The 26,768-nt window shown below is 32.9% G+C and overlaps 2 protein-coding genes across 2 annotated transcripts; both read right to left on the bottom strand.

Moving 5' to 3' along the window:
• Positions 1 to 430: 430 nt before the first annotated feature.
• On the bottom strand, positions 431 to 6,144 carry LOC125825530 (uncharacterized). Its single transcript, XM_049504856.1, has 5 exons — positions 6,019 to 6,144; positions 4,184 to 4,350; positions 1,903 to 2,001; positions 1,668 to 1,819; positions 431 to 891 (listed from the first exon to the last, which is right to left on the bottom strand). The coding sequence occupies exons 2-5, from the start codon at positions 4,346 to 4,348 to the stop codon at positions 504 to 506; spliced, it is 804 nt and encodes a 267-aa protein (XP_049360813.1). The 5' UTR covers positions 4,349 to 4,350; positions 6,019 to 6,144; the 3' UTR covers positions 431 to 503.
• Positions 6,145 to 23,586: 17,442 nt separating this feature from the next.
• Positions 23,587 to 24,940, bottom strand: LOC125825445 (uncharacterized). The gene is made up of 3 exons (XM_049504786.1): positions 24,934 to 24,940; positions 24,083 to 24,892; positions 23,587 to 24,008 (listed from the first exon to the last, which is right to left on the bottom strand). Exons 1-3 carry the CDS (start codon positions 24,938 to 24,940, stop codon positions 23,587 to 23,589), a joined length of 1,239 nt encoding a protein of 412 aa, XP_049360743.1.
• Between the last annotated feature and the right edge of the window lie 1,828 nt (positions 24,941 to 26,768).

The raw sequence follows: 26,768 nt of genomic DNA, 5'->3' as shown, positions 1-26,768 counted from the left end.
ATAAGGATAGTGCTATCCCAATTGAAATCTGCAGACCTGCAGAGACAAGTTGGATTTTGCTGAATCACAGATAACGCATCTGTGAAGGAACAAAATACCAAACCCCAACTGTAAGCCTGGCTCAGGTGTATTTTCACTTCTTTCAACCATCACATATGTACTTGTACAACAGTCAACAGAAAATTAGAGAATATTAAAATGCCTCACTTTCATGTAACGGAATGAATATATCTGAATTAGATCGAATAATGAGAGCATAAATCTAGTTACATACGACCAAAATACTACCAAAAGAATCATCGTTCAATCCTTCTCCCTGTACTTTCTGTTACCAGTGGGAATATCGTACACATTTAGGTGGAGTAAGTGGATAATCAGTTCATTTACATGTCTCTAGAATTCAAGAATAGAACATGAAAGTGACGAGGAATGCAAAAAAATTGATTGTTTTACTTCTCCAAAAGCATAAACCGCCAGACCACCTTAACAACTGGAGATGTAATTCATAAGAACCAATTAAGGCTAATCTTCCCAAGCCAAAAGAGAAGAGGAAATTGAGCTAGGGCAATAAACAATAGGAGATAATGATGGCTACTTGAATCGTACGTCCTCACCTCTGCAAAGAGAACTCTCTTCATCGTCTTCACCAAGAATATTCCCATGCACAAACATGTCCACGGCATCAAAAAGTAGTAAGAATAGTTCGATATAATTGTTCCCAAAAGAGCTATGGACAATCCTGCAAAAGCATATCCTGCGTATGAAACAATGTCAAGGAGAGGAGCCTCTCCACTACCCAATGACAACAACGTCATCTTCAGCAACGAAACTTGTAAAAACCAGCCAACCAATCCCTTGATAAACAGCCAACTGAGAGCTTCTGGGCTAAACCTGACAAGATATGACAAGATTAAGAATTAACACAAGCAAAAGGAAGAGGATATAGTGCAGGGAGGTATTCCACACTACAGAAGATATTGCAAGAAAGTAAAATGTCACAATTTGCAGTACAGTGGGAACATCAAAAAAGAGGCATACACATGGGTAGAATATGACTAAACAGACCATAGCCAGAAATCAAGGAAACATCACCAATTATATCTGACATGACATGCCGAAAACTACTCCTTTTTCCATAGCTAACTATCGTATTTTCTGTTGAGTTGTGCAAGATTTGTTTACTTTCCTAAAGAACATTCTTTTATATACTCTTTGGCAGGAGTATCTTCTTATAATTCAGTATTTAGAAGATATCACATGCCCTTTCTGTAATGTTAATTTTAATCCTACCTTTTGGACCCACTTCAATCTAATATAACAAAATTTCAATTGTTACCCAAGTCATACTGTCCAACCAAAGAAGGAACCTAGATTGGGATTGACGAGATGGCCTAAAGGAGATTAGCACAAAATGAAATCATCTGGTGTAGCAGATAGCTTCACACAAATAACTGAATTAAGTACTGTTGCTGAAAACATTTTAAAATTTCATACACTTCATGTTCAAGTATAAATGTCGTGGCATTTGGCACTTCAACAAATATGAGGTGAGCAACCATTACCAAATTCAACACAGATATTTGATGGGTAAAAGATCATGTACTTATTACTATTACTAACCACCACATTCAAAGCCTAAATGAAGCTCAACGAAACAATAAGCTTACCTCCCCTGTAGACCCAATGATAAGCCAGCAAGAACAACATAAGTACCAAAGGCCATAAACGGAATGTATAAATCTGGAGCATTTATGTCATAGATAGGGGGCTTATAGGATAGCCTGCCACCAACAGGCTCTGTGATTCTTGTCCAATGACCCTGCATACAGTTGAGAAGATTACTACTAGGGGAACATAATGCTAAGAGATACTCCAATGAGATCAAGGCTAACAAAATCTTACTCTGTGTAGGAAAGGGAAAAGGATAACTTTCAGTTTGTTTCTCACGTACTGGTCATTCACTTGGAAGTAGTACTGGGGATCAGAAAAATATCTACTTACCTGTTTACATAAAAAAGTTGCAAGTTAGAATTCATTTCTACGAGCAAAGCTACACAATCAGTGTCATCCAAAAATAAAATATTATGGATGGAATGGTAGGTGTTTTTATCTGAAAGAAGGTAAGTATTATGGAATGGTAGATGTTTTGGGCATTAAAAATGTTGAATAAGGCAGTTAATGGTACTATCATCGAAAATATCTTTATTGTGTTGCACAACCTTATTGTTCCAAAACATCACTACAGTCAATGTGATTCCATGAAATACATAAATATTTTTTTCTTTATTTGCAACAACGATGAAGCAAAATGGGAGGGATAGCAGCGATTTAAGTGCAAGGAACGGAAGCAGGTGAACGCTCCACTAAGAATGTAATTATCATTTAGAATTATTTAGGCGAGAGAAGTATTTGCTGAACCCCTGACTATTTCAGAAATTAGCTTTTAAGCACTTCAAAGGCGAAAAGACATTTTTGTGGCTCATGATAATATAGAAAAATTACACTTGTCTTTCGGAAAAAGCCTTTCTACCTCCACAAGGTAGTGGTAAGGTCTACATACTTTCTACCCTCCCCAGACCTCACTTATGGGATTGCACTGGGTATCAGTTGTTGTTGTTGTTGTTGCTGCTGTTGATAATACAGAAAAAATCCTGATGCACATGAGACTTCTGTTTGCTAAAACACTTTGAAGTACAAGAGAGGAAAAACTATATTTTAGAAAAGAAAGTTCTAAAATACTGTTGCATTATCAAACCCTAAAAAGTATGGCAATTTACTTAATTCCCACTGATGGTTTCCTCATTCTTTCTTTTATTTATTTTGCTAGTTTCTGCATGATGCTTCAGTCACAAAAGCAACTCTAATTCAAATACATATATCATTTATGAAGAAAGCATCTATATCACTTGCTGTGTGAGGGCAAATCTTTTTCCCTCCCTTAGCAGTGTACTTTATAATCCAACTGTTGGCAAGACAAAATACCCTGTCCGACCTCTTCCCCTTTTCCGGTCCCAATTCCACTTCCCTCAGCATTTTACCACCCTGTGCCCCTTCTCTAATCACCTTCTCCTTCATTGATCAACCATCAGGGTAATTTCCTGGGTCAATATGCCTGTCATTTGCTAAATAAACTATAATCCCACAGACTTATGTAGTAATGTTACTTTCTTTTATAATGGTGGTACCCAAGTCATTTGTGTGCCTCCTTGACTAATCCACAGGTACCTAATTCAAATCGGGTAACTCCACCCAGCAAGGCTTAGGCAGATTGGGAAAAAAATGAATAAGTAAACAGATTGCAGATTGGAAAATCTTCACCGAGTGTCGCCTCTATTAGGACTTGAATCTTCATTCCTCATTTTACCCCAACTCTTAGAGCGCTACATCACCCCCTTAGGGATCACAAATAATTATGTCACATACAAGCGCCCACAATTTCAATAATCGCCCTTGTTAACAATCATTCCATCCAATCTGGTACGCACACTTTACATCAAGACATTACGAGTATTCAAACATCAACGGGGAGGCAAATACCTATTTGTAAGAGTAGAATCAGAAGATGGTGCAATAATTTTCCAGTTTTATTATTATTGGTTCCATCTCCTTTAACCACTTATTCCTCTTCTTCTAAGCAGAGGTCATATAGTTTTTTTGCTCTCAGGTAGATGCCAATTTGAGTGATACTGACTCATCAATTGCAGTTATTAAGGAGTGGAATTTTCTTCACCTTGTTTCCAAATTTCAATCACTATATGATGATGGACGGAAGAACCCCCTTACATCTGAAATTCAGCTCAAAGTTCAAATCACACTTACATTACTGTATTAGTAACAATGCCTATTGAATGATGTCATCAAAGTAAAGACAAAGTGTGCTACTTGCCCTTGGGGATTTCTCGGTTATAAAAGAAAAATCAAAGTACAACAAAACAAATTGAAATCTTACAAGAAAACTATTACTATGGTGGAATGACTATAGATAAAAGAAAGTAAATAAAGAAAGAAAAAGAAAGCATTATTCCTTCGCCTATTGAGAAACAACATTCCTTTGCCTACTGTTACGTCATTATATATTCCTAGCATATGTTCCACCACCTAATGATTAATGAACAACTATTAACATAAGAATCATTATTTTTAAGAAACCTATACAAATAAAATAAACTATGGGAAAACTTACATTGCTTTGAACATAATGAGAACTTGATCCAAGAATTTTTTCTCCATAAGCCCCTAATCCACCTCTAATGAACCCAGAGCTAGCACCAGAGAATGCATTTCCAAAAGGGTTCGCTTGTGTATTAGCAGGCGGTCCTCCGGGCTGTGCTCCAAGGTTATCATACATTTCTGCAATATGTGTGGTTTTTTCAACACAAGTGTGAGTAACTCAACATATGCAAAATCCTTTGATTGGAAGCCATGAGCAGTAGCGGCTCTCTGTTTCCGATTTCAGACATTGATAGGATAGTGTTTAGAGAAAATTTTGCAGCTACAAGAAGTAAAGAAGTTGAAATTTCAAGCAGCAAGTGTAAAGAAGGTGAAGGTACAGCTGAAGTAGTTACTAATCACTGCTTCAAGTCTTCACCATACCTTCTAAACACCCCCAACTAAGGGTAAAGCTCAAGAGTAATAGCTGGATAGAAAAGGAAGTGATGAAAGAAGGAAGCTTTGACCCCATCTTTTGCATGCAGGTAATAGCATCAATTACACACAAACTTACACCTAGTTGAAATGTGATATTGACGCTTTACACATCAAATAGTGGAGTACAAGAAGGATTGATGGAAACCTAGAACCAAAGGAATTACCTAAAGTCATGCTTGGCGGGCAAGTTTGACCAGTTTATAGGAGTTGGTGAAAGATTAAGCCACGTCAAGAGTAAGGATGTCTATTGGGAGAAGCCTTGTTTGAACTGCTGTCAGATGATGAAGCACATGGGATTGGAATGGGGGAGGGAGTGTTCCATCTCGACTGATGATCTATTTGAGATTGGTGAAGGGAGTAAGAAGCAAATTCCACAACAGAGTCCGAAATTCAAAGCAACTACGAGAAGATTGCAGGGATGGCTAGAGAGGAACTGTCAATCTGCCACCATGAAAAGAGACTCTGGGAATGTGCAATCATACATGTCTAATATTTGCTTCCTGAGCATATTTCTGATCGAGGGGATGATGAAGACAAAACCCAGTCCAGCTACTGGGAAGTATCAAAGGTACATGGTTTCCATGATGGAGTCAGAATAGGAAGGGGAAAGACTGTTTGCTGGGTCTGAGAAAGCAGAGCTTTTGGAAGATTCTCTAAATAAAATTGACAGTTTCGAGAAAGAGAAATGACAACTGGCACAGATTGAAAGGAACAGAGAGGCAACCAAAAGAAAAATGCTAAAATCACAGGTATCAACTTTCATGAGAGTAGTATAGGTTGGAACTTAAAATATTTAGAGTGCTCAGTCATCTATGATGAGAGGAAGTGGAGAAAAGCCATGGAGGTGTGAACAAGACGAGGGTAAGGAGATGATGCTTCCATAACCCCGTGAAAATTAAAATGCTATCATGAAATGTAACAAGTTTTAAATAATTACAACAAGAGATGTGAAAAGGCATGTTGTAAAGTTGATGTCCTGATGTGTTCTACATTCAAGAGACAAAAGGGAACTGATTACGGAGCCTATAATCCGAACTACGGAATCAATTAGGGGTGGGGGTATAGGGGTTGCATATGTCTTCGGAGAGCAGCCTAGCATACTTTGGTGATTCGGAATAGCTGGATATTTTTTTTTATTAGAGGCTATTATGATGCCACAGTAAATATCATAAGCTTGCCGTGCACTAATGAGGATTTTTAATGAGTCTATTAAAGAATGAATAGAGATTTCAGGTGTAACACTACATGTAAAATAAAGTGTAATGCTAAAGAGTTTAATGAACTTTTATGTATAGTGATGGCAGGTATCATCACGAAGACACAAATTAAGGTCATCTATCATATAGTTGTTAAGACAATTGAGATGTTAACCTTACTGAAATAGTACTGTACAAATTTAAATGGGTGTGCCCAATTGGCAAAAGGCAAAGCTTCACGTAATTGTGCACTTGGGCTTTTCAAATATCTGCAAGCAATAAGCATTTTTTAAAAATAAAGATCTTCAAACACTAACCAATTAATAAAGGTTGCATTTTTTCTATAGATCAGGTAAAGTAAAATAAAGTTTTATTTTCACACGAGAGAAGCTAAAACAATTGCCATGCAATTTCCACTTCAACCAAATGAACCAAATTTTAAAATTCCCACAACATACTGCACTACATATAACAGCTGAAAGTCAGACTCTGTACAAATTACAACACATAAATAACGAAGGATGGTTTTGTGCTGTATTAAGAAATCTATTTTAGTTTATTGACCTTTAGAATTCTCAGTTTTCTTTACTTCTTTCAATAGGAGTTTCACAGTTTCTTCCAATTTCAGAAGAATCTGTTTCATGAAGAAAGTAGGCGTGTCCAAACACACCTATTTCTAAATTCTCAGCAGGCCATATTACCTAAGTAAATGAACAGTGTCTAATAATACAGACGAAGGAACAAATTTTATCTTCCCAAGTGTAAATTGCCAAGAAGGAGGAGACTTTAAATTTTTGCATTGCCATCACCACAAAATGTAAACAACAAGTGTCATTTTCCAAGCTTCCTCTATCTCTTTCTAGCAGTACTGAGATGAAGAACTGCTAAAGTTAGTTACTTGATCAAATCCTAAAAACTTCAAATCCCCCCCCCCCCCCTTACTTGATCAAATATCAAATCCTAAAAACATCAAAATCCCCCCTACTGAAAAGAACGAAAAAGTGGTTAGGAGACTTGGTGCTCAAATAAGTAGCCACTACATGGATAACTGCAATTCAAACATATAATGAGAAAAGATAGGTGATTAATTTAGGTCCAAGAACTCTGTAGAACTAGACAACTGTGTGAGATCACTTCCCACAAAGGTTAATCAATTTACTATAGCTGGGGAGAAAACATCCATTGTTCCACGCCACCGATTCAAATTAAATTACACCAGCAAAATATCTCATATCTTGTTACACAAAAGGGTGCAGGTTTTACAAGTTTCAAGAGCAGAAAGGGAACCCATAAAATCAATATTTTCAAATTGCATTTCATTTCTGTCTTGTTTATGTCTGGAAAATGCCATGGATCCATAACACCAGTACTCAAATCTCTACAATAAATCATTCCCCAACTCGACCTTACTAGTATAGAGAGAAAATAGAAATCAATTAAAAAAGAAAAATCACAATGCTAAACTTTTACGAGACAGGATCATATATATAATTCATGCGTTAGTTACAATAATTAATCCAAAAATTTCTCAGTTAGGAAGAGAAAATTTTACCTTTTCTGGAGAAAAAACCAGAGATAATTGAAATGTAGCAGTAATGAATATCTCAAACAGCAAGTTTAAAACTTAACAAATAAGGCGTTGAAGGGCAGATCCAAACTTAGAAGCCAAGATTGCAGACCGAGAAAAGAAATCAAATGGGTGGGCAACCATTTTTTTATGACCCGTATTCTATAGCTTTTCACTAAAATTATTTCGGGGTGACCAATAAGTTAAATAACAGAGGAATTTTAAAAAAAATACTTATTAACTTTTCATAAAGGTATTAATTATTCAATGCAATAAGGGGTCGTTTGGTAGGGAGTTTTATTATGAGAAATAGTTCATGTATTATGTATGGTATTATATAGTACTGTGTTTGATCAGAATTTGAATCTATGTATAACTAATTTATGGATTAGTTATACACCTTACATGGTATTAGAAGATGCATTACTAATAGGATTTAGGGCTAACCCATCGGTAGCCCCCTAAATTTGGCACCAACTTTCACTTGGACACTTTAACTAGGCTTTGATCATTTTAAACACCTCATGTCAAACCTTATTGTGTCATTTGGACACTTTTTATATTTTCAAAACCGCATTTTAAGTGCGTACTTCCAGATGCCTCTTATGTGGAAAAATAAACAAATTGGTATGTGACACGTGGAATTTTTTAATTTTTTTTTTAAATCTCAATTTTACTTTCTTTTTTTCTTTCTTCCAGATCCCAAACCCCATGCCCCCACCTCTTTTCTTCTCCTTCTTGCGCCTCCTTCCCCTTCATATGTTCTTCTCCATCAAAAAGGCAAGAACATAAGTTAGTTTACAAAGTAAAATACGTTTTGGAGAATAAGGGAAATCATACCAAATCGAAAAGTTTTTATATGACATTTAAAAGAAGATGATTTCTTGTGCTACTACGATTGGGATTTACAATGAAGGATATGTAAAATAAATTTCTTTTTTTTTTCATTGGAGGATGTTCTTTATTTATTTTTTATTCCTTGAAATCAATTTAATTTTCAATGAAGAAGGTAAGAATGTAAATCAGTTTTTTTCATTTGAAAAAAGTTGATTTCTTTTTTTGTTCCCTTGAAATCGATTTTGTTTTTGAATATGAATCAAGATGCAAATTCGATTTTCAAAGAAGATGGAAGAATCAAAGAGTGTAACCTAGTAAAATATTATAGAATTTTTTTTAAAAGTTGTGTGGTGATGGAGGATGGTAGAAGGTGGGGAAGATGGAAGGGAGAAAGAAAGGAAGAAGAAGGAGAAGAAAATATTTACAGAAAAATTCAGAATATTTACAAAAAAAGTCTCTGACGCGCTCAAAATTCGTGTAGCACACGTACTGTGCTTAGTCAGCAAAAAGTGTCAAAATGACACAGCGAGACCCTACATGAGGTGTCTAAAATGAACATTGCAATTGAGGTGCCTAAGTGAAACTTCGTGCCAAGTTTAGGGGGTCACCGATGGGCTAGGCCTAGGATTTAATATCATGGATAAGTCTATGTAAAGACAAAAATATCCCTCAAATCATTTTAATCATTTGTTTTTTTCTTGATTATATGTTTTATATTTGTACTAGTAAATTTATTTAAATAAATTAGCTAACAAATTATTTAGAGAGAGTTGTTTATTAACATAAAGTGGCACCTCAAGTTGTCTTGAATTTTCAAAAAAACACATTAACTATGCAGGCGTCCTATTACCCCTCTTAACAATTTTAAAGTGAAATTATTACATCATTTTTCGGTCAATCTCATTTTTTTAAAAACAAGTGTTATCACACACCAATCATTATTTGACACGTGTTAATTTAATTTAAAATATTATTTTTTTTTCATTTTAAATTTTTCTTTACCTTTTTTTTCTCTCTCTTACTTTTGCTTATTTTATTTTTATTACTTTTATTTTAATTTCATCTTACATTTCACTTCACCTTCCATCACACCCCATCCACCCCCACTTTCAAGCTGACATCTTTCGTCCATTTTCTTTCTTTCTTTCTTCTTCTTTACCTTTCACTTTCATCCTTCTCCACCCTAGTCAAGTTGTGTCTCCCCCTTCCATCCTCTTTTTTTTTCTTTTTTTCTTCTTCTTCCATCAAATTCCATCCTTCCAATGATTTTTTTCTTTAAAAAATTACATTATTTTCTAAACTTTGTTGAGTTAGTGATAACAAAACTAATTAATTTTCTAAGAAAATTTAAAATTTTGAAAGTATCATCAATTAATTTATCTTCTTTTCATATAAATTCAAAATTAAAAATAATAATTTTGAAAGAATAAATGAATTCCCCAAAAATTGAAAGAGCTTGATGAAATCCGGATAATAAAGTTAAATAATACCTCCTAATCATTTTGTAATCTAATGGGTTCATCAAATTGTTTGAAATTTTTAAAAAAAATAGATAAAGGTTTAAAATCGAAGAGACTTAAACTAAAAATAGTAAAAAAAAAAAAGGCGATGAATTAAAAATTGCGACATTGAAAGTGGAGAGTTTTAATGGAGATGACAATGAATTTTTGAAGAAGAAAGAGGAAAAATAACAAAGAAAAAAAGTTAAAATAATAAGAAAAACAAGAAATTATATTTTATAACAAAATAACTATAAAAATAAAGTTAAATTCATTATTTTGTGTTGTTCTCGCTCTTTAAAGAGAGTGCATACACTCTCTATGCCAAGTGGACAAAAAATGATGTAATAATATCAGTTCAAGATTGTTTAGGGGGGTAATAGGACGTCCGCATAGTTAAGGTGTTTTTTTGAAAATTCCGGACAACTTCAGGTGTCACTTTATTCTTTTTCTCCTAAATAATTCCAATAGAAATCAATACAATATTTGAAGTGTGTGTGGTCGATTTCGGTTTAAAAGTAGATGGTTTATCTTTTTTAATATGAAAATTGACATTTTGTGAGTGATATATTTATTAAGATGACAATTATTTATCCTCAAATAATTCAAGTGAAAAAAAAAAACATGACAACAAAATTGTTCTTCTCCTAGCTAGTTAAAAAGTCATAAAAATAATATTGTCCGACAATTATCTACCTTGACTCAATTACATAATAATAATTCAAGGATATAATTGAAAAAAAGATTTTTATAGAGTTTTAACTCTAACACAAGATGAGGTGGGAAACAATGAATTAAACACTTGATAAAAATAAACCATGAATTACTAATACATGCACTACTATTTTCTGCGTTACTAATCCCTCCATTATTAATCTTTGTACCAAATGACCCCTATAAATACATTGTATTTGCCTCTATACACATTCTCGGACAAATGTATCTCGTCTCTCTCCTCTCCCATCTCGCTACTTCTTTGTATATGTGTTTTCATTATGTATTTAAATATTGAGTATTTAATATGCATTTGTGGATTTAGTGTATCTATGAATATTAATATCATCCCGTGTAGAAGTGTGCAAAAATCAAACCTATCAGTAAATCGAATCGAATAAAATGTTATCGAACAATTGTTATTGGGTTATTCTATTATTGGGTTAATAGGTTTTCAATGGTCTTATAAAAATAAAAAATCAGATTATTTGTTCGATATTGATTTTGTAATATTGGGTAAATTGATCACCCATTAAGACAGTTTAGGGTTGTTCACGGTCAGTTTGGATCGGTTATTGGTCATAATCAAAATCAAACCAATTTAATCAGATTTTAAATTAGCAAAACTAACCAAACCAAATACAATATCTATCTACCGTTTTGGTTGTTAATGATTTTGGTTTGATTTGGTTCAGTTATTAACTATACACAAAAAAAATTAAAATGATACATTCAAAAGAGAGAGAAAAGACAACAATTCTTTCAAAACGAAAAATAGTTAGAACGACTAACAGTACAGAACTTTCGATCACTAACATTATTGTATATAAATCTTCAAAATTCACCATTTTGACCTAGATGAAAGAGACAGTGACATTTCTAGTCCCACCAAGAATTGTAAATAGACACTCATGTACATACCAATAAGATAAATGTTCTCGTCTTGGACATTTTTACTTTCATAAATTAATTATAAATAAAATTTGTTGAAAATATATATAAGATACTTATAATTATTTTTAAATATAATATATTATGCATGTATAATAATAAAATATAAGTATATGATTTATCGGTTCTGTTATTTCTTTGTTTTTAAAACAAAATCATAACCAAACCATATACTATCGGTTTCTAAAAATCTAAAATCAAACCGATTAATTTACTACATTTACACCTACATAAATATTACATATTAATATCAATTGGTTACTACATTTGTCCTTTTAGCCTTCAATTCACATTATTGCACTAGTTCTTTTATTTGTGTTGCACTTGTAAAATTCTTTTCATGTTAGTTACTACTGTTTAATTCTATTTTATGAGCAATCCGTAAAGTTACATTATTGTCTTATCGCGCCAAATTATTAGACAATTCATATAACTATTGTATGGTATTTCTTACTGGTTACACAAAAGATCGAACCGCTAAGGACCAAAAATTGATAAATCGAAAATCGATAAAAATATCTTATTAATTTGATTATTAATTTAGCATATTTAAAAATTGAATCAATGAACTGAACTGACAATGCATAAAACTGAATCAAACTGAGTGATGCTAACCCTTTATCCAATGTGTCCAATATCAAATATCTAGTGTATTCAATATCACTTTCATGTATCCAGTTTCAAAAATACATAATTGTATCTAGTGTATCTTTGCATAGTTGTAGATTGGCTCTAAGAGGACATTGTAGTATCTAGTCTATTTGTGATATATAAAGCATATATGTACATAAGTACATCTATCTAGTATCAAAGTTACATGTGTCTGATATTAATTTTGTGATGTATCCAATGTATATGTGCACTATATACTTAGAAGAAAACGACAACAAAGAAAAAGATATAATTATCTTGATACACAAATAGTGAGCCTCTACGACTATCTAGTATCAACTATGTAGTCATAAGTTCATCCAATAAAAAAAGGATTTAAAATCATTGTAAGGAGATCGATGGAGGTGAAGTAGGTTTGGGTTAGGTTAAGTTAGTTGGGTTGGGTTATATTTTGATGGTGGATTTTAATGGGAAAGTTGTATAAAATAGTAAACTATTAATTAAAATTAAATATTATAACCACAGTTTCATTTAATTCTAATCTGTAGCAAACACTTTGTCATTCGCCTCTCTCCCCAGATTTTCGCTCGCCACTCTCCATTTCTCGCTCGTCAGTCTCTCTCTCGCCTCTCTCACTTTATACAAACACAAATGCATAAATTATGTTTGTGTCTGTATAAAGTGAGAAAAAACTGTATATGTACATATCTTTTCGTTCGCCTCTCTCCCCAGCGAATCTCGCTCGCCACTCTCCCAGATTTCGCTCGCCACTCTCCCTCGCCTCTCTCACTTTATACAAACACAAATGTATAAATTGCGTTTGTGTTTGTATAATGCAAGAGAAAATTGTATATACAAATACAAATACATATATTTTCGTCCTATACACTTATAATTATACAAATACAGATTTTCCCCTGCTCAGTTCACTTTTGTCTTTCTCTCTTTCTCGCTTTACACAAACACAGATTATACAAATTACAATGTATAATTTGTGTTGTATAAAGCGAGAGAGGGATTTGATATACAAATGTTTTATTTCGATTCAATTGTATACAAATTCAAATTTTATGCAGATATGCAAACACAATAATTGATACATATACATAGTAGTTACATATATACAATTATCTAACCGATATACATATATAATTGCTGCACTTTTATACAAACGAGAGGCCTGCCAACGATTTTATACAAATCGGATGCTCCTGCCAGCGATTTATACAATCTGATGCTCCATAGCAAACATAAAGTTTGTTGCGGAGCACAATTATGCAAATTATAGCTATAGCATACAAATATGATTTTTATGTTTGGTAAACCTAAAATTTGTTGAAATTTGGTAGAATCTTTTTACTTTTTCTTTTTAGTCTAAAAATATTTTATAGTATTTAATTTCCTTTCAAGTCTAGGGTTTACATTAATTGCAAAATATTTAGTTTTATTTTAGTTTAGTATCTAGAAGGACTCTCCTTTAATAAGGATTCTCCTTAAATATTTATAAATAAGGATGTACTCTTCTATTCGAATCAATGCAAGAATCAATACAAAGAGTTATCATTCATTCTCTCTTTAATTTCTCTTTCTAGTTTCTTCCATTCCATAACAGTGGTATCAGAGCCTTACATTGATCTTAATGGATCTGTGAGTTCGTTGAAGAAGAACTTTCAACCACTTTAATTCATATCTATTTTCAACCCACTTTTAACCTGTGCTTTTATTTTTAACGTAGGTCCAATTTTAACCCGTGCTTTTATTTTTAACGCAGGGCTACTTTTAACCAATTTTAAATCTATATTATTTTAAACCTTATTTTTCAAACCATGACAAGCAATACTCTTTCTTTCAATACCCCACAAACCTTCAATGGTGAGAATTATCAAATTTGGGCGGTTAAGTTGAAGTCTTATCTTGAGGCTTATGATTTGTGGGAAGTTGTAATGGAAGACAAACTCATACAACAACTCACTGAAAAATCTTTTGATGCTGAAATCAAACTTCACTCAGAAGAGAAAATCAAAAAACACAAAGCCAAAATTGTAATTCAAAATTCAGTTGCAGATTCAATCTTTTCTAAAATCATTGCATGTGAGACAGCAAAAGAAGCTTGGAAAAAACTTGAGAAGGAGTACCGAGTAAGTGAACGAGGCAAACAAAATCAAATTCTGAATTTGAAAAGAGATTTTGAATCTCTTAGGATGCAAGAGGGTGAGACTATCACTAATTATTCTGACAGGATTTCCTTGATTGTCAACAGAATCAGGTTGCTTGGTGAGGATTTTAAAGATAATAGAATAGTTGAAAAGATTCTTGTAACTATTCCCGAGAGATTTGAGTCTAAAATCTCTGCTTTGGAAGAGTCTAAAGATCTCTCTACCATCTCTCTTGTTGAATTGATAAGTGCTCTTCAAGCACAAGAACAAAGAAGAGCTTTCAAACAAGATAAAATTGTTGAAGGTATCTTTTATGCAAACTATCAAAAAAGAAAAGTTGATTATCCTCCTTGCAAATATTGCAAAAAGAAAACACATTTGGAAAAATTCTGTTGGTGGAGATCTGATGCAGTATGCGGAAGTTGCAAACAAACAGGTCATGTTACAAAAGTGTGCAAGTTCAAAGACACTCAAGATAAATCACAAGCATTACTAGTAGAAGAAGAATGTGAGGATGAATTTTATTAGAAGATATTTTTGAAGAATAATTAAGTGTTCAAACTCAAGTTAGATATACCAACTTGAGTTTGAGGGGGAATGTTGAAATTTGGTAGAATCTTTTTACTTTTTCTTTTTAGTCTAAAAATATTTTATAGTATTTAATTTCCTTTAAGTCTAGGGTTTACATTAATTGCAAAATATTTAGTTTTATTTTAATTTAGTATCTAGAAGGACTCTCCTTTAATAAGGATTCTCCTTAATTATTTATAAATAGGGATGTACTCTTCTATTCGAATCAATGCAAGAATCAATACAAAGAGTTATCATTCATTCTCTCTTTAATTTCTCTTTCTAGTTTCTTCCATTCCATAACCAAATTTACTCTTATTTTTTAAGAAATCGGGTCAATTTTGATTGATTGGGGATTTCCGTCCAAGGAGGGGTACAAGTGATAAAGTTTATTTGATAGAGATAAGAATAACTTCATTTTAATGGTAAGAGTAAAGCCAACCAATAAATTTTTGACCCTTTTCCTACTTTTAATCTTTGATATTTTTGACTTACATCACCAAGTTTTGAATATTTTAATTGTATTTTTGTGCATTTAACATATTTAAATTCGAGACTATATTGTTATTACTTCTACATGCTTTCATTATACCTGGTAATAAGAAGAAGAAAAAAAGGCTACAATTGAAATTGATTAGCCTACTGACCTACAGAATTGCATAATATCATCACAACTTGGGGGATATTGGGTCATGAAAAACAACGATCCAATTAAAAATTATTTGCTTTTATTTCAATTGATAATTGAATATTATATGACAAATTAAAAAGTGATCAACCCATGTCATTTCTTCTCTAAAATATATTACTTCATCTGTCCAACAATATTTGTTTATTATTAACTTTGCACAATTTTTAAGAAATTACAAATGAAAGTATAACTTTACTATATCACCCTTTGAATATACTTCCTATGTTTCTAATTACTTGTCCACTTTTCATTTTAGGGTTGTCCCTAATTACTTGTCCATTTTGACAAATCAAGAAGGAACAAAATAATTTTACCTATTATACCCTCAATTAATTACTTTGAAAAAGGTAGAATTTCTTGAAAATCTTAATTTTTTAATCCATCCACTTCATAATTAATAGGGGTAAAATGCTAAATTCACTATGTCAATAATTGCTTTCTTAGGCCTCATTTGTTTGCACTTAATGGATGTCTGAATCTTAATCATTCAGATTCAGCTCATTAAGTGCGTTTGGTTTTTAAGTCTGAATCTGAATCATTCAAATTCAACCCATTAAGTCCATTTGTTTCTTTTTTCAAAAACCCTCTTAATGGACCTGAAAAGGTCTGAATGGATCAGATCTACATGCTTATTTAATAAGTTATAAAATAATATTGTATCGCCTCTCTCGGTCTTTATGTGACTTCTGCTCTCACAACTACAAACTTTCTTCCTCTCTTTTCTCAATCAAACACCAATTTTTTGCTCTTGAACTGGTAAGTTTTCATAATCTTTACAAATATTTTTTTATGTTAATAATTTCTTAGGGTGTATTGATTTTTGTCAAGAACACATGTTGCAATAATATTTTTAGTGTATTGATGTTCATCAAAGTTTTTGAGTGAAAAGAATATTGTTCATAATTAAAAATAATAATTATGTATACATATTTGAGGTCTCTTATTAGAATTTTGTCTTAGGCCAATAATTTTATTGAGACTCTTTGATCATCAAATCCGTTTGTGAGATAACCCTAATATATTATTGTTGTTGAACTAGTTGGTCAAAAAAATAATGGAGCTCCTAGCAATTCTCCATCCCAATCTTTAGTTTTAGCTGGAAAAAAAAGTTTTGGGGAAGAAAAAAAACTTATTTGTCTGAATTGGAGATTGATGAGAATATGATTAATGCTTTGGAGTTATTGATTAAAAAAATAGTGCACCTACATTTGAAGAATATATGAAAAAATTAGATGGACTTGGATGAGAAGAGTAGAATTTTGTCTTAGGCCAATAATTTTATTGAGACTCTTTGATTATCAAATTCGTTTGTGAGATAACACTAATATATTATTGTTGTTGAACTAGTTGGTGAAAAAAATAATGGAGCTCCTAACAATTCTCCATCCCAATCTTTAGTTTTAGCTGGAAAAAAAAGTTTTGGGGAAGAAAAAAAACTTATTCGTCTGAATTGGAAATTGATGAGAAGATGATTGCTGCTCTGGAGTTATTGATTAAAAAAATAGTACACTTACATTTGAAGAATATCTGGAAATATTAGATGGACTTGGATGGGAAGAGCCATTATACAGTATATGTGTTAGTATATTTTGTGAAAGTGTCTGCTATAAAAAAGCATGATTGTTAGGCGCTAATAATGTGATACCTTATTAATTATTTTTCGACTAGTATCATCATACTTATTGAACTTTTTGGTATTATATTGTGCATATAAAATATTTTATTCGTGTTTTTTTTATGTTATGCTTGATGATTATGATATTTTTTTTAATCAAAAAGTAATATTTTTTGTTGAAATAAATTTTTTATAACATTTTATTAATATAATGTTTGATTTCATATGCAGATTCAGATATTGAAAACAAACAATAATCGTTCAGTGTTTAGATTTGGAGATCACATCTTAATATTCAGATGTGTATTCAGATCTAGACATCTAGCTCTTAATGCAAATCTTAATATTCAGACGTGCATTCAGCTTCAGAGGTCTTAATCTTAATGAAAACAAATGAGGCCTTAATAGGTGTGTCAATTCAAAAGTGGACAAGTAATTAGGGACAGAGTGAGTAATAAATACAATATCTTGAAAAATGATTATAATTAATTATAAGAGTAAATTAGAAACTAAGTGTAAATTATTCATTGATTTCATTAAGTGGACAAGTATTGTTGGACATCCTAAAATAATATAGTGGACAGCTATTGTTAGACGGGGAGTAACAAATATTAATGTGGCTGACAAGATAATGTACACAAAGTTTAGTGTGATCCTAAAAGTACAAGATTTCATATTTACTCAGTTTCGTCTATGATGTTTGATTATCACAAAGTGAACTTGAAAATTTGCCAATCCTGTGAGCTAGCTTTTCATTTGATAACAAAGATCAATCGGCGCTATGAAAGTCACATTTTTGACATTACACTAACTTTTGAGAGAGTTGTTTAATCAAGTCAAGAGAAATCGATTTAGCAGTCCACATCAGATATATGAGTGAATGCACGATAGCAATAGCAAGGTGCGAAGCAGACTCGACTTAACTTTACTTGAGTTAAATCTTCCTTGAAAATGATGGAATAATTTTTTTTCCTTTTAACGACTATGAGCTCATACAGAGCTAGAATGAACTTGGTTAACTAGGACTAAGAAGAGATAAGATGATTTGATTAGCATGCTTTCTACATGTCCTTACCATACTCTATCGATGGTATGGCTGCGATGATAGTCTTTCTCCTTGGCTTATACTCAAGATCCGATGTTCGAATGACAGTCCATCCTTGTACAATAACCATTCTGAGTGGGAGTTCAAATCTATGTTCAAAGGAGGAGGTCTAGCAACGATAATCAAGTTATTGCCTTGCATTGATTTTCTTTTTGCACTATTTGGTCACTAGTTGGAATTAATGTATAGTGACCTTAAAATTCTTATTTACTTGTTGGACAGGTGTAAGTAATCTTATTGGCAGTATTATTAACTAGGAAACTTGTCCGCAGTTCGCGCGGTATAACAATAATTTAGAATGATTTTTTTATAAATTAAATAGAATTAAAGAGATAAATTTTATTTTATTTTTAATCAAATAATGAGCTTAGAGCTCTTTTATTGAGTGACAATAAAACAATACAAAACTTAGCCAAAATGGCCCAAACTACTGACCCATATGGCCCAATCCAAAATGCCCCCAAATATCTAAATTCCTATCCACTAGCTTTCCAAAATTGTCTTCCTTCATTTTTGTGTTCTTGTCTCAGATGTGAATTATGTTGAGCTTTCATCAGCTCCTTGTTCCATTTGCTTTGGGTCAACGATGCCTTCAACTCTTCCATTAGTAACAACTCAGCTTATCAAGGTAACTCTCTTCCTCTACTCTTTGAAACATTCTATTTTGCTTGTTGTCTGCTGAGCACTTATTTATTGATGCTTGATTTCAGAATCACTTTTACAACATTGCTTCGTTATGATCAGGTAAACCTCTCTACTTTCTTCCTGTCTCTTCTCTTTCTTCAATTTCATTGATCTTTTATTCTTTTAGCAGCTGAAACGTTAGGTCCTTCGTCAATGGTCGTCTTCACCGCTCCAGGTTCTCAACTCCCAATCTGACTTTGTTGGTCTTATCTCATGCTCGTAACACTTTCTATAAACTGTAATAGTTTAGCACAGATATCCTAGTACATTTAAATCTCACTCTTTTGTAATCCCTTCTGTGGCAAGAGATTCTTTGAATGCTTTAACTTTGTACACTGTCATGATTATTCTGCTGCACTCTTATTCTTCTTGTTTTTATTCTCAAAGTAGGGATACCTGATTTATCTGCATTTAAAATACTCTTGCATTCACCTGATAACTGTTGAAACTTCTCCCATTGTTTTAGACCAGTGTGCGTATATGCTTCATTGACCAACTTGTCTGCTAGCTGATTAACTTCTCTAAAAACATGTGTAATATCTGTTTGTATGTTCTCTATAATTTCCTGAATCTCCTCCATCTCCTCTGCCTGATTCCATGGAATTTTCCACTAATTTCTTATCATTTTTATGACCCCAGTGAATCTGTCTCAATCAACACTTTGTTGATTTTCTTAATTTTACAGTATCTGAAGGCTTTTAGGATTGCCATTGTTTCTGCCTCCATATTAGTCCTTATGCCAATCTTACATGCTTCTGCATACATCAGATTTCCTGCCTGATTTCTAACACAAAAACTATATGCACTTTCCCCCGAATTTCCTCTACTTGCTCCATCCGTGTTGCACTTCACTCCCCTCTCTTGAGGCAGTCCCCAACACACAGTATGATAGTGTAACTTAGGTCTGTAGTCCTTCATAACCCCTAACATTCCTTCCCAATTTCTTGGGATCTGAATCCAAGGGTAAAGATGTTTAATCAGCTTGTACACAGTGTCTTGACATTGTTGATGCAACTTATAATAAGACACCTCATTCCCATGTCTTCTGTCATTTCTCCTCTTCCAAAGCTCCCACATAATAATGGCAAGAATTGCTTGTAATATTGATCTCATCTTTGACTTATTCGATGCTCCCCACCAATTAGTAATTATCTGTTGTAGGCTTCCCTCCATGCTAATTCCTGCACAAGTAGCAAATTGCTTCCATAGTTTTTGAGCTATGGAAGCTGTTAGAAAAAGATGGTTCATAGTTTCCTGGTCATAGTCCTCACAACAATAACATCTGGATGCCACATTAATCTTTATCTTCAGGTTGTCATCTGTAGCTATTCTCCCCTTCCAACACCTCCATACAAAGAAACTAATCTTGAAAGGAATTCCATTACACCATATCTTACCCTCACAACCAATTAACTTCATTCTTATGTCTAGTCCCTTCAAACGCTGACTTTACAGTGAAATTCCCACTCGAACTTCCCATCCACCATGTTTTATCCTTTTTACCTTCTATAATCCTAGGGACAAAACTTTCCACAATAAATTGGACTATCTCTTCTGATAACATACTTCTCAACCTTTGTATGTTCCAACTCCCCTGCTCTATCAGCTCCTGAACTTCTATTTCATCATCAATCTTACCTTTCTCCTCTATATAATAAAGTGCTTCCAATTTTTTCCAATTATCAAACCAAAAACTCACCTCTCCAGCCTTTATTTGCCACCATATGTCATGCTCTATCTCATCTCTTACATGAATCATCTTCTTCCAAGCATGTGAAGCTCCTATGCTTTTAACCATTAGAGGATGAAACTTCTTGCAGTATTTACTCCACATGAAAGAGCTCCATAATGAAGTGGAAGTTCAAAAGTTCCACCATAGTTTACAGAATAATGCTTTGGTAACATCATGTATAGATCGAAAACCCACACCTCCTTCAGCCCTAGGAAAACACATGTCTTCCCATGCTACCCAATACTTTCCTTGCTCCCCACCTGTTTTGCTCCAGAAAAAACCAGCGAACAGTTTATGCAACTTCTCAATGACTCTCTTTGGAGGGTTCATCGTTAATAACAAATAAATTGGCATAGACTGAAGCACATTTGCTATCAAGATGTACTTTCCTCCATATGACAGACACTTGTTCTGCCACATCATTAGTCTACTCTGCACCTTCTTCACCAATTCTTCAAAGTGTTAAACCCTTTTTCTTCCATAAAAAACTGGGCAGCCTAGATAAATAAATGGGAACGAGCCCTGCTTTATACCTGCAATTCTCCTTAATCTCATCCCAACAATTAATGGAGTATCATCATGCAGATAAAATAAACTTTTATTTAAGTTGACCATTGTCGGAAATATTTTCATATCTCCTCAACACTCCCATCATCTTACGAATAGACTTTCTCTCCCCTGAGCAAAAGAGTATTGTATCATCTGTATATGACAAATGATTAATGGGAGGACTCCATTTTGGCATTCCATAACCCCTGAAATCTACATCTTTATTCAGATTGTTTAACCCCCTGGCTAAAACTTCTGCAGCTATTATGAACAATGTTGGAGATAAAAGATCTCCTTGTTTGAGCCCTCTTGTCAACTTAAAAAAACCATATGACTTTCCATTAACTAATATTGAATACCAGTTATTCGAAATTAGCCTCCACACCATATCAATAATGATTTCAGAAAATCCAAAGCTCCTTAGCACTTTAATTAAAAAGAACCAAGAGACCCTATCATAAGCTTTTGCCATGTCCAACTTTACTACCATATTGTGATATTTCTTCCTCCTATTTATATCCCTTATTATCTCCTGAGCTAATAGAACATTTTCTGTAATGCTTCTCCCTTTAATAAAACTTGACTGGTTCCTTGAAATAATATTGGGTAACATTTTCAAAATCCTTTCATGCAACACTCAAGAGATGATTTTATTTGCAAACGTACTTAAACTCACTGGTCTAAGATCTGTGAAGTTTACAACTCTCTCCTTTTTTGGGAGTAACACCAAATTCATGTGAGAAATAAAACGAGGAATCTGCTTACCACAAAAAAAGGCCTTCACCATTTTGGTAATATCCTCACTTATAAGCTCCCAGCAACATGGGAAGAATAATCCCGAGAAACCATCTGGGCTGCTTGTACTATCTCCGTTCAAAGCAAAGACTACCATCTTGACTTCTTCCTTAGTTGGCATATGAACCATTTCCTTATTCTGACTAAGGGTAATCAATTTGGGAATAAGCCTCAACAAATTTTCATTTTCACTTGTTCCTCCTTCTCTGAACTGCCCTTCAAAATAAGAGATTGTCGTTGCGTCAATCTCATCGCTGCTATTCACTACATCACATTGTTCCGTTTGAATTTCCGCCAGGTGCAGTTTTTTCTTCTTCCTTTGACATAATTATGGAAAAATCTAGTATTCTCCTGAAACCATCTCATCCCAGCTTTTTGTTTCCAAAATTCCTCTTCCAAGTAGAGAATTTTTTTAACTTAGCTTCTGACCTTTTCAAATCTGCCCTATTTTCTTCATTCGTATTAATCTCCAATTGTATCTCCTTGACCTTGACTTCATCCTCCAAGGTTGCAACCTTCTGAAATATGTTTCCAAAAGTAACCTTGCTCCATTTCGCCAGCACCCCTTTCACTTTTTTCATTTTCGCCTGAAATTCAATAAATGGGCAGCCCACAAAATCAATTCTCCAGTTTTCCTCAATAATCTGCTGAAATTGGGGATGCCTTGTCCAGAAATTGAGAAACTTAAAAGGTCTGCTTGTCACTTCCTCCTCCGAATTACATATTACATGTAAAGGTGTGTGATCCGAACCTTGTCTCACTAAATTATGAACTTCACTAGTAGGTAACATATTGTTAAACTCCTGATTTTCGAAGACTCTGTCAAGTCTCTTAAAAATATTGTCTCTTTCAATTCTACCATTCCACCAAGTAAACATGCTACCCACAAACTTAAGTTTTGTTAGAGCACAGTTATTAATGCATTGACTGGAATCCAAAGCCTCAAACTGAGTAAAATCTAGTCCCCCAAGTTTTTCCTCCTCATTCAAAATAACATTGAAATTTCCTCCCACCATCCAAGGTATATTACTATTAGCAGATAAAGCCTCCAGTTCTTCCCACAACTCCAATCTTTCTAATGCATCACACTTAGCATACACTGCAGTACAAATCATCTCCACATTGTTTTTGCTCAACTTCAAGCTTATTTGTTGTATACTATCACTCACCACTTCACCCCTCCAACCATCATCCCAAAAAACCCAAATTTTCGCAGATACATTGCAATACGCATTTTTAAATCCTAACTTTCTTTTGTAATGATCTAACTCTTTTGGATCTTGAAAAGATTCCATAAGAGCTATAAAATTATATTTATGACGCCTATTTACACCCATTAATCTCTCAAAAGCCTTTTGAGATTTAATCGATCTAATGTTCCAAAATATAGCTTTTCCAATCATTGGAAACTATCTTCCGACGATCTCTCTTTACTACTCCTTGTTTTGACTTGAAGTGGAACTGTATTTTGACTTGACTTCGATCGTTTAGCTCCACTCTTCAATAATTTTATTTGTATTGGAGATAAATCCCCATCCCTTACCACCTTATCAATATTTTTATCAAAATCATCGTCTTCCTCCTTATCCCTTCTTTTTTGAATTTCCTCCGATGTCAGCTCTTGCAAATCAGGAAAATCATCCCCCTGAATTCGATTCTCCCTCCTCTAATTCTCAGGTAAAACTTCATCGTTATCCTGCACCTCATGAAATTCCACCATCTCCAAACATGCATTCCCCATATTACTACTTCTGGCATCCTGTTCACTGCATTTTTGTTTCCCGATTACCTCAATGTTTTCACTATTCTTAAAGCTTTCACTCCCTGCCGTCTCCTCTTCATCTACACTGTTTATATTCTCCACTGTATTTTTCAAACTATTCCCCTTATCTATTCTGCTTGTGTTTTGGAACACTTCCTCAACCCATTTTTTCGTCTCTACCTCCTCCCCCCTTTCCTTTTGTCCACCTTGTGTCTCCCCACATTCATCCTGATCTTTCAGCGCTCTAAACTTATTGCCAGTCGTAATTCCCTCTTTCTCGTGTTGAATATTTTTCTTATGCCATATCTGTTCTGGTTTTCCACCCCCTGTCGACCCCCTCCTGCTCCCCTTCTATTAGTATGAATCTTAAATTCCTCACTTTCTTTTCCTAAAATATTACCCTCCCTCTGGACTCTCCCCTTCCCCTGAATCTCCCTTTTTTCTTCCCCCGTTTCCATCTCTTCTTCCTTCCCTACTTTTTCCTTGGGATATAAATCCGGATGTAACACATAACATTGCTCCTCGTCATGACCCTGAATCTTACAGTTCTTGCAATATTTTGGAACATGATCATATCTTATTGTAATCCATTTCTCTGTAATCTCCCCTGATTGCTTTCGCATCCCTACGTTTATTCTTTTTGGAAATTCACGTAATAAATTCACCTCCACCCTCACCCGTGCACAACTAGGTCGAGTCTGATTCCTTGTTGTTAGATCAACCTGTAAAGGTTTTCCAACTGCAGCTACTAATGAAAAAACTACCTCCTTCACAAAGAAATTTGGAGGCAGGGATGGAAAAGAAATCCATGCCATGGCCGTTGATGTTTCCTCCTCCGGATCAAACATTGGCTCCCACTTCAACGTTTGCATTGGATATGTCCAACCACGATGCAATATGTAAAAGGCCGGCTTTGATAATAGATTCACGTAGTCCTCCAAGCACGATGCCCTTATCAGAATATGCCTATTGCTTAACAATCCTATGTTGCATTCACCTTTCAACTCGCATTGCTTCGGAATTAATTTTCTCAAATCTTGAATCTCAGGCCAACCATAGGAAAATTTTCCTATCACTGCATACTCTGAGTTCTCCTTCACGATTATATGTTCAACCTCTTCTTCCTCCCATACTATTCTTGGTTCACCATGCAAATACACAATAGGTTTCAACGCTGTCGCATTAGCTTCCCTTGATGGTCTTACAACAGCTAAAAAATCAAGCCTAGAAGCTTACCTATTGTTAATATACTGGACATTATTTTTTCCCTTATCTTCTTCAATAGTTTTTTAATACAATAAATAAATGGAAGAAAAGATTAAAAAAAAGTAAGAAATAAATAAATAAAAATACTGACCGTAAAAAGGTATCACATCAATTTTTTTATTCTTTAGCTGATTTTTTCTTATTAATAATGGATATTAGATTTTTAAAATAATTAAATGAAAATAATAGTGAAAGATGTCAATAGAAAATACGAAAAAAAGTTATGAATAGTTGTTATAGAAAAGTATCATATCGTCTTGTATATGCTTAATTTTATGTGTACATACGATATAGATAATCAAAAAAATATAAGAAAATAAAAATAATTGATGGGACATCTATTAATAATATTGAGTTATCTATTATGTAGAATAAATATAAAATTGAATACTTTCACTTTCATGGATAATGCATTTTTTTCTTTCTTTTTTCCAAACAAAAGGTATTATATACATTTATAAGCTCGTGATAATATATATATATATATATATATAAGGGATGAATTAATCAACTTCTAACTACCATTAATATACAAAGAAGTTACTAATTTACTTGAATGATATCTTTATTAAGAAAAATTAAAAAATTACACTTAGTGAATAGTTTGACTCTTGCACTACTCATAACAATTATAATGTATAATGCATGCTATTAATTTTATGAACAAATGTAAATGACTTATTTTTAATTGTAGACTTCTTATTTTCCTTTTAACTTCTTGTTAAGAAATTAATTTTTGCCTATATTTTTTAGTCATAAACTTCAAAATAGTTTTCAAACTTGCACCAATATCAATCATTATGATTAATTGAACAAAGTTAATCTAAGAAAATTATATATCATAAAAGAAATTGAAATAAAACAAGAGCAGAATTTATTTTTATGAATTTAAAATTGAGTGCGTAAAATCACATAGAAGAAATCTGTTGTATGTACCAAGTTTCTCAATATAGATGACATAGCATGAATCATTAAAATTTAACAAATGTTGAGCAAAGAATAGTAATGAAGCAAAAATATAAAATTTGCAACCAATAAGATGAGAAATCTTAGCCTATGAAGAAATTTTACAGAGAATAGAACACATATAGCAAGTGTAATTAAGATAAATATTCATCAATACATGATCTCATTAGATAAATTGCTACTACTCCAAAAAATAAATTAAAATACATTGAAAATTATGTTGAAGCATTTCCTAAGAACAACTAAAACTAAAATAAATTCATGTATGCATAGTTTGGTAGTGAAAGGTATATATATAGGCTAATTTTTGTATTTTAATCTCCCATCTTTTAATACATTATTACTCCACATTAATGAAATTAATTAAAAAATATATAATTAAAGGTGGATGAATCATATAAAATCTCTAATTAAGAAGGTAATTATAGTGGTAGGTGAAAAGTTGATTGAATTGAATAAATATTTTTTAATTATAAAAATAAAATAAATAGATTTATCTCCCTATCTTTTAACATGTTATTACTCTACATCAATAAAATTAAATTAAGAATTATAAAAAATTAAATTGGAAGAATACATGAATATATATACAATTATAGTGGGAGGTACATATACCTCAAAAAAAAAATCTATTAAAATGATTTTAAGATGTTACAAATTTGTACATTAAAGAATTGAAAGTTATGAATATGAAAAGTTTGAAAGTTATGATTTTATTTATTAAGGAATTATGAGTTAAGGGGATGCTTTTACAAAATAAAATAATTAAAGATATTAAAAAAAAGTCAAAAAAATGAGATAAAAGATAAATAAGAATGGTTATCAAAGAGAAGTGGCACATCACCTTGTCTATG

Source organism: Solanum verrucosum, unplaced genomic scaffold, assembly GCF_900185275.1.
Source record: "Solanum verrucosum unplaced genomic scaffold, falcon-dt-bn FXZP01000101.1, whole genome shotgun sequence".
NCBI classification, from domain to species: domain Eukaryota; kingdom Viridiplantae; phylum Streptophyta; class Magnoliopsida; order Solanales; family Solanaceae; genus Solanum; species Solanum verrucosum.
The sequence above is the reverse complement of the archived record's forward strand: the minus strand, read 5'-3'. Positions and strand labels throughout refer to the sequence as shown.

Coding starts and splice junctions, on each gene's coding strand:
- LOC125825445 (XM_049504786.1), bottom strand. Junction 24,009..24,082: donor GGGGAGAGTCCAGAGGGAGG/GTAATATTTTAG, acceptor GGGGGTCGACAG/GGGGTGGAAAACCAGAACAG.
- LOC125825530 (XM_049504856.1), bottom strand. CDS start 4,348: ATGTATGATAACCTTGGAGCACAGCCCGGAGGACCGCCTGCTAATACA. Junction 2,002..4,183: donor CTCATTATGTTCAAAGCAAT/GTAAGTTTTCCC, acceptor TTATGTAAACAG/GTAAGTAGATATTTTTCTGA. Junction 892..1,667: donor TCATTGGGTCTACAGGGGAG/GTAAGCTTATTG, acceptor ATATCTTGTCAG/GTTTAGCCCAGAAGCTCTCA.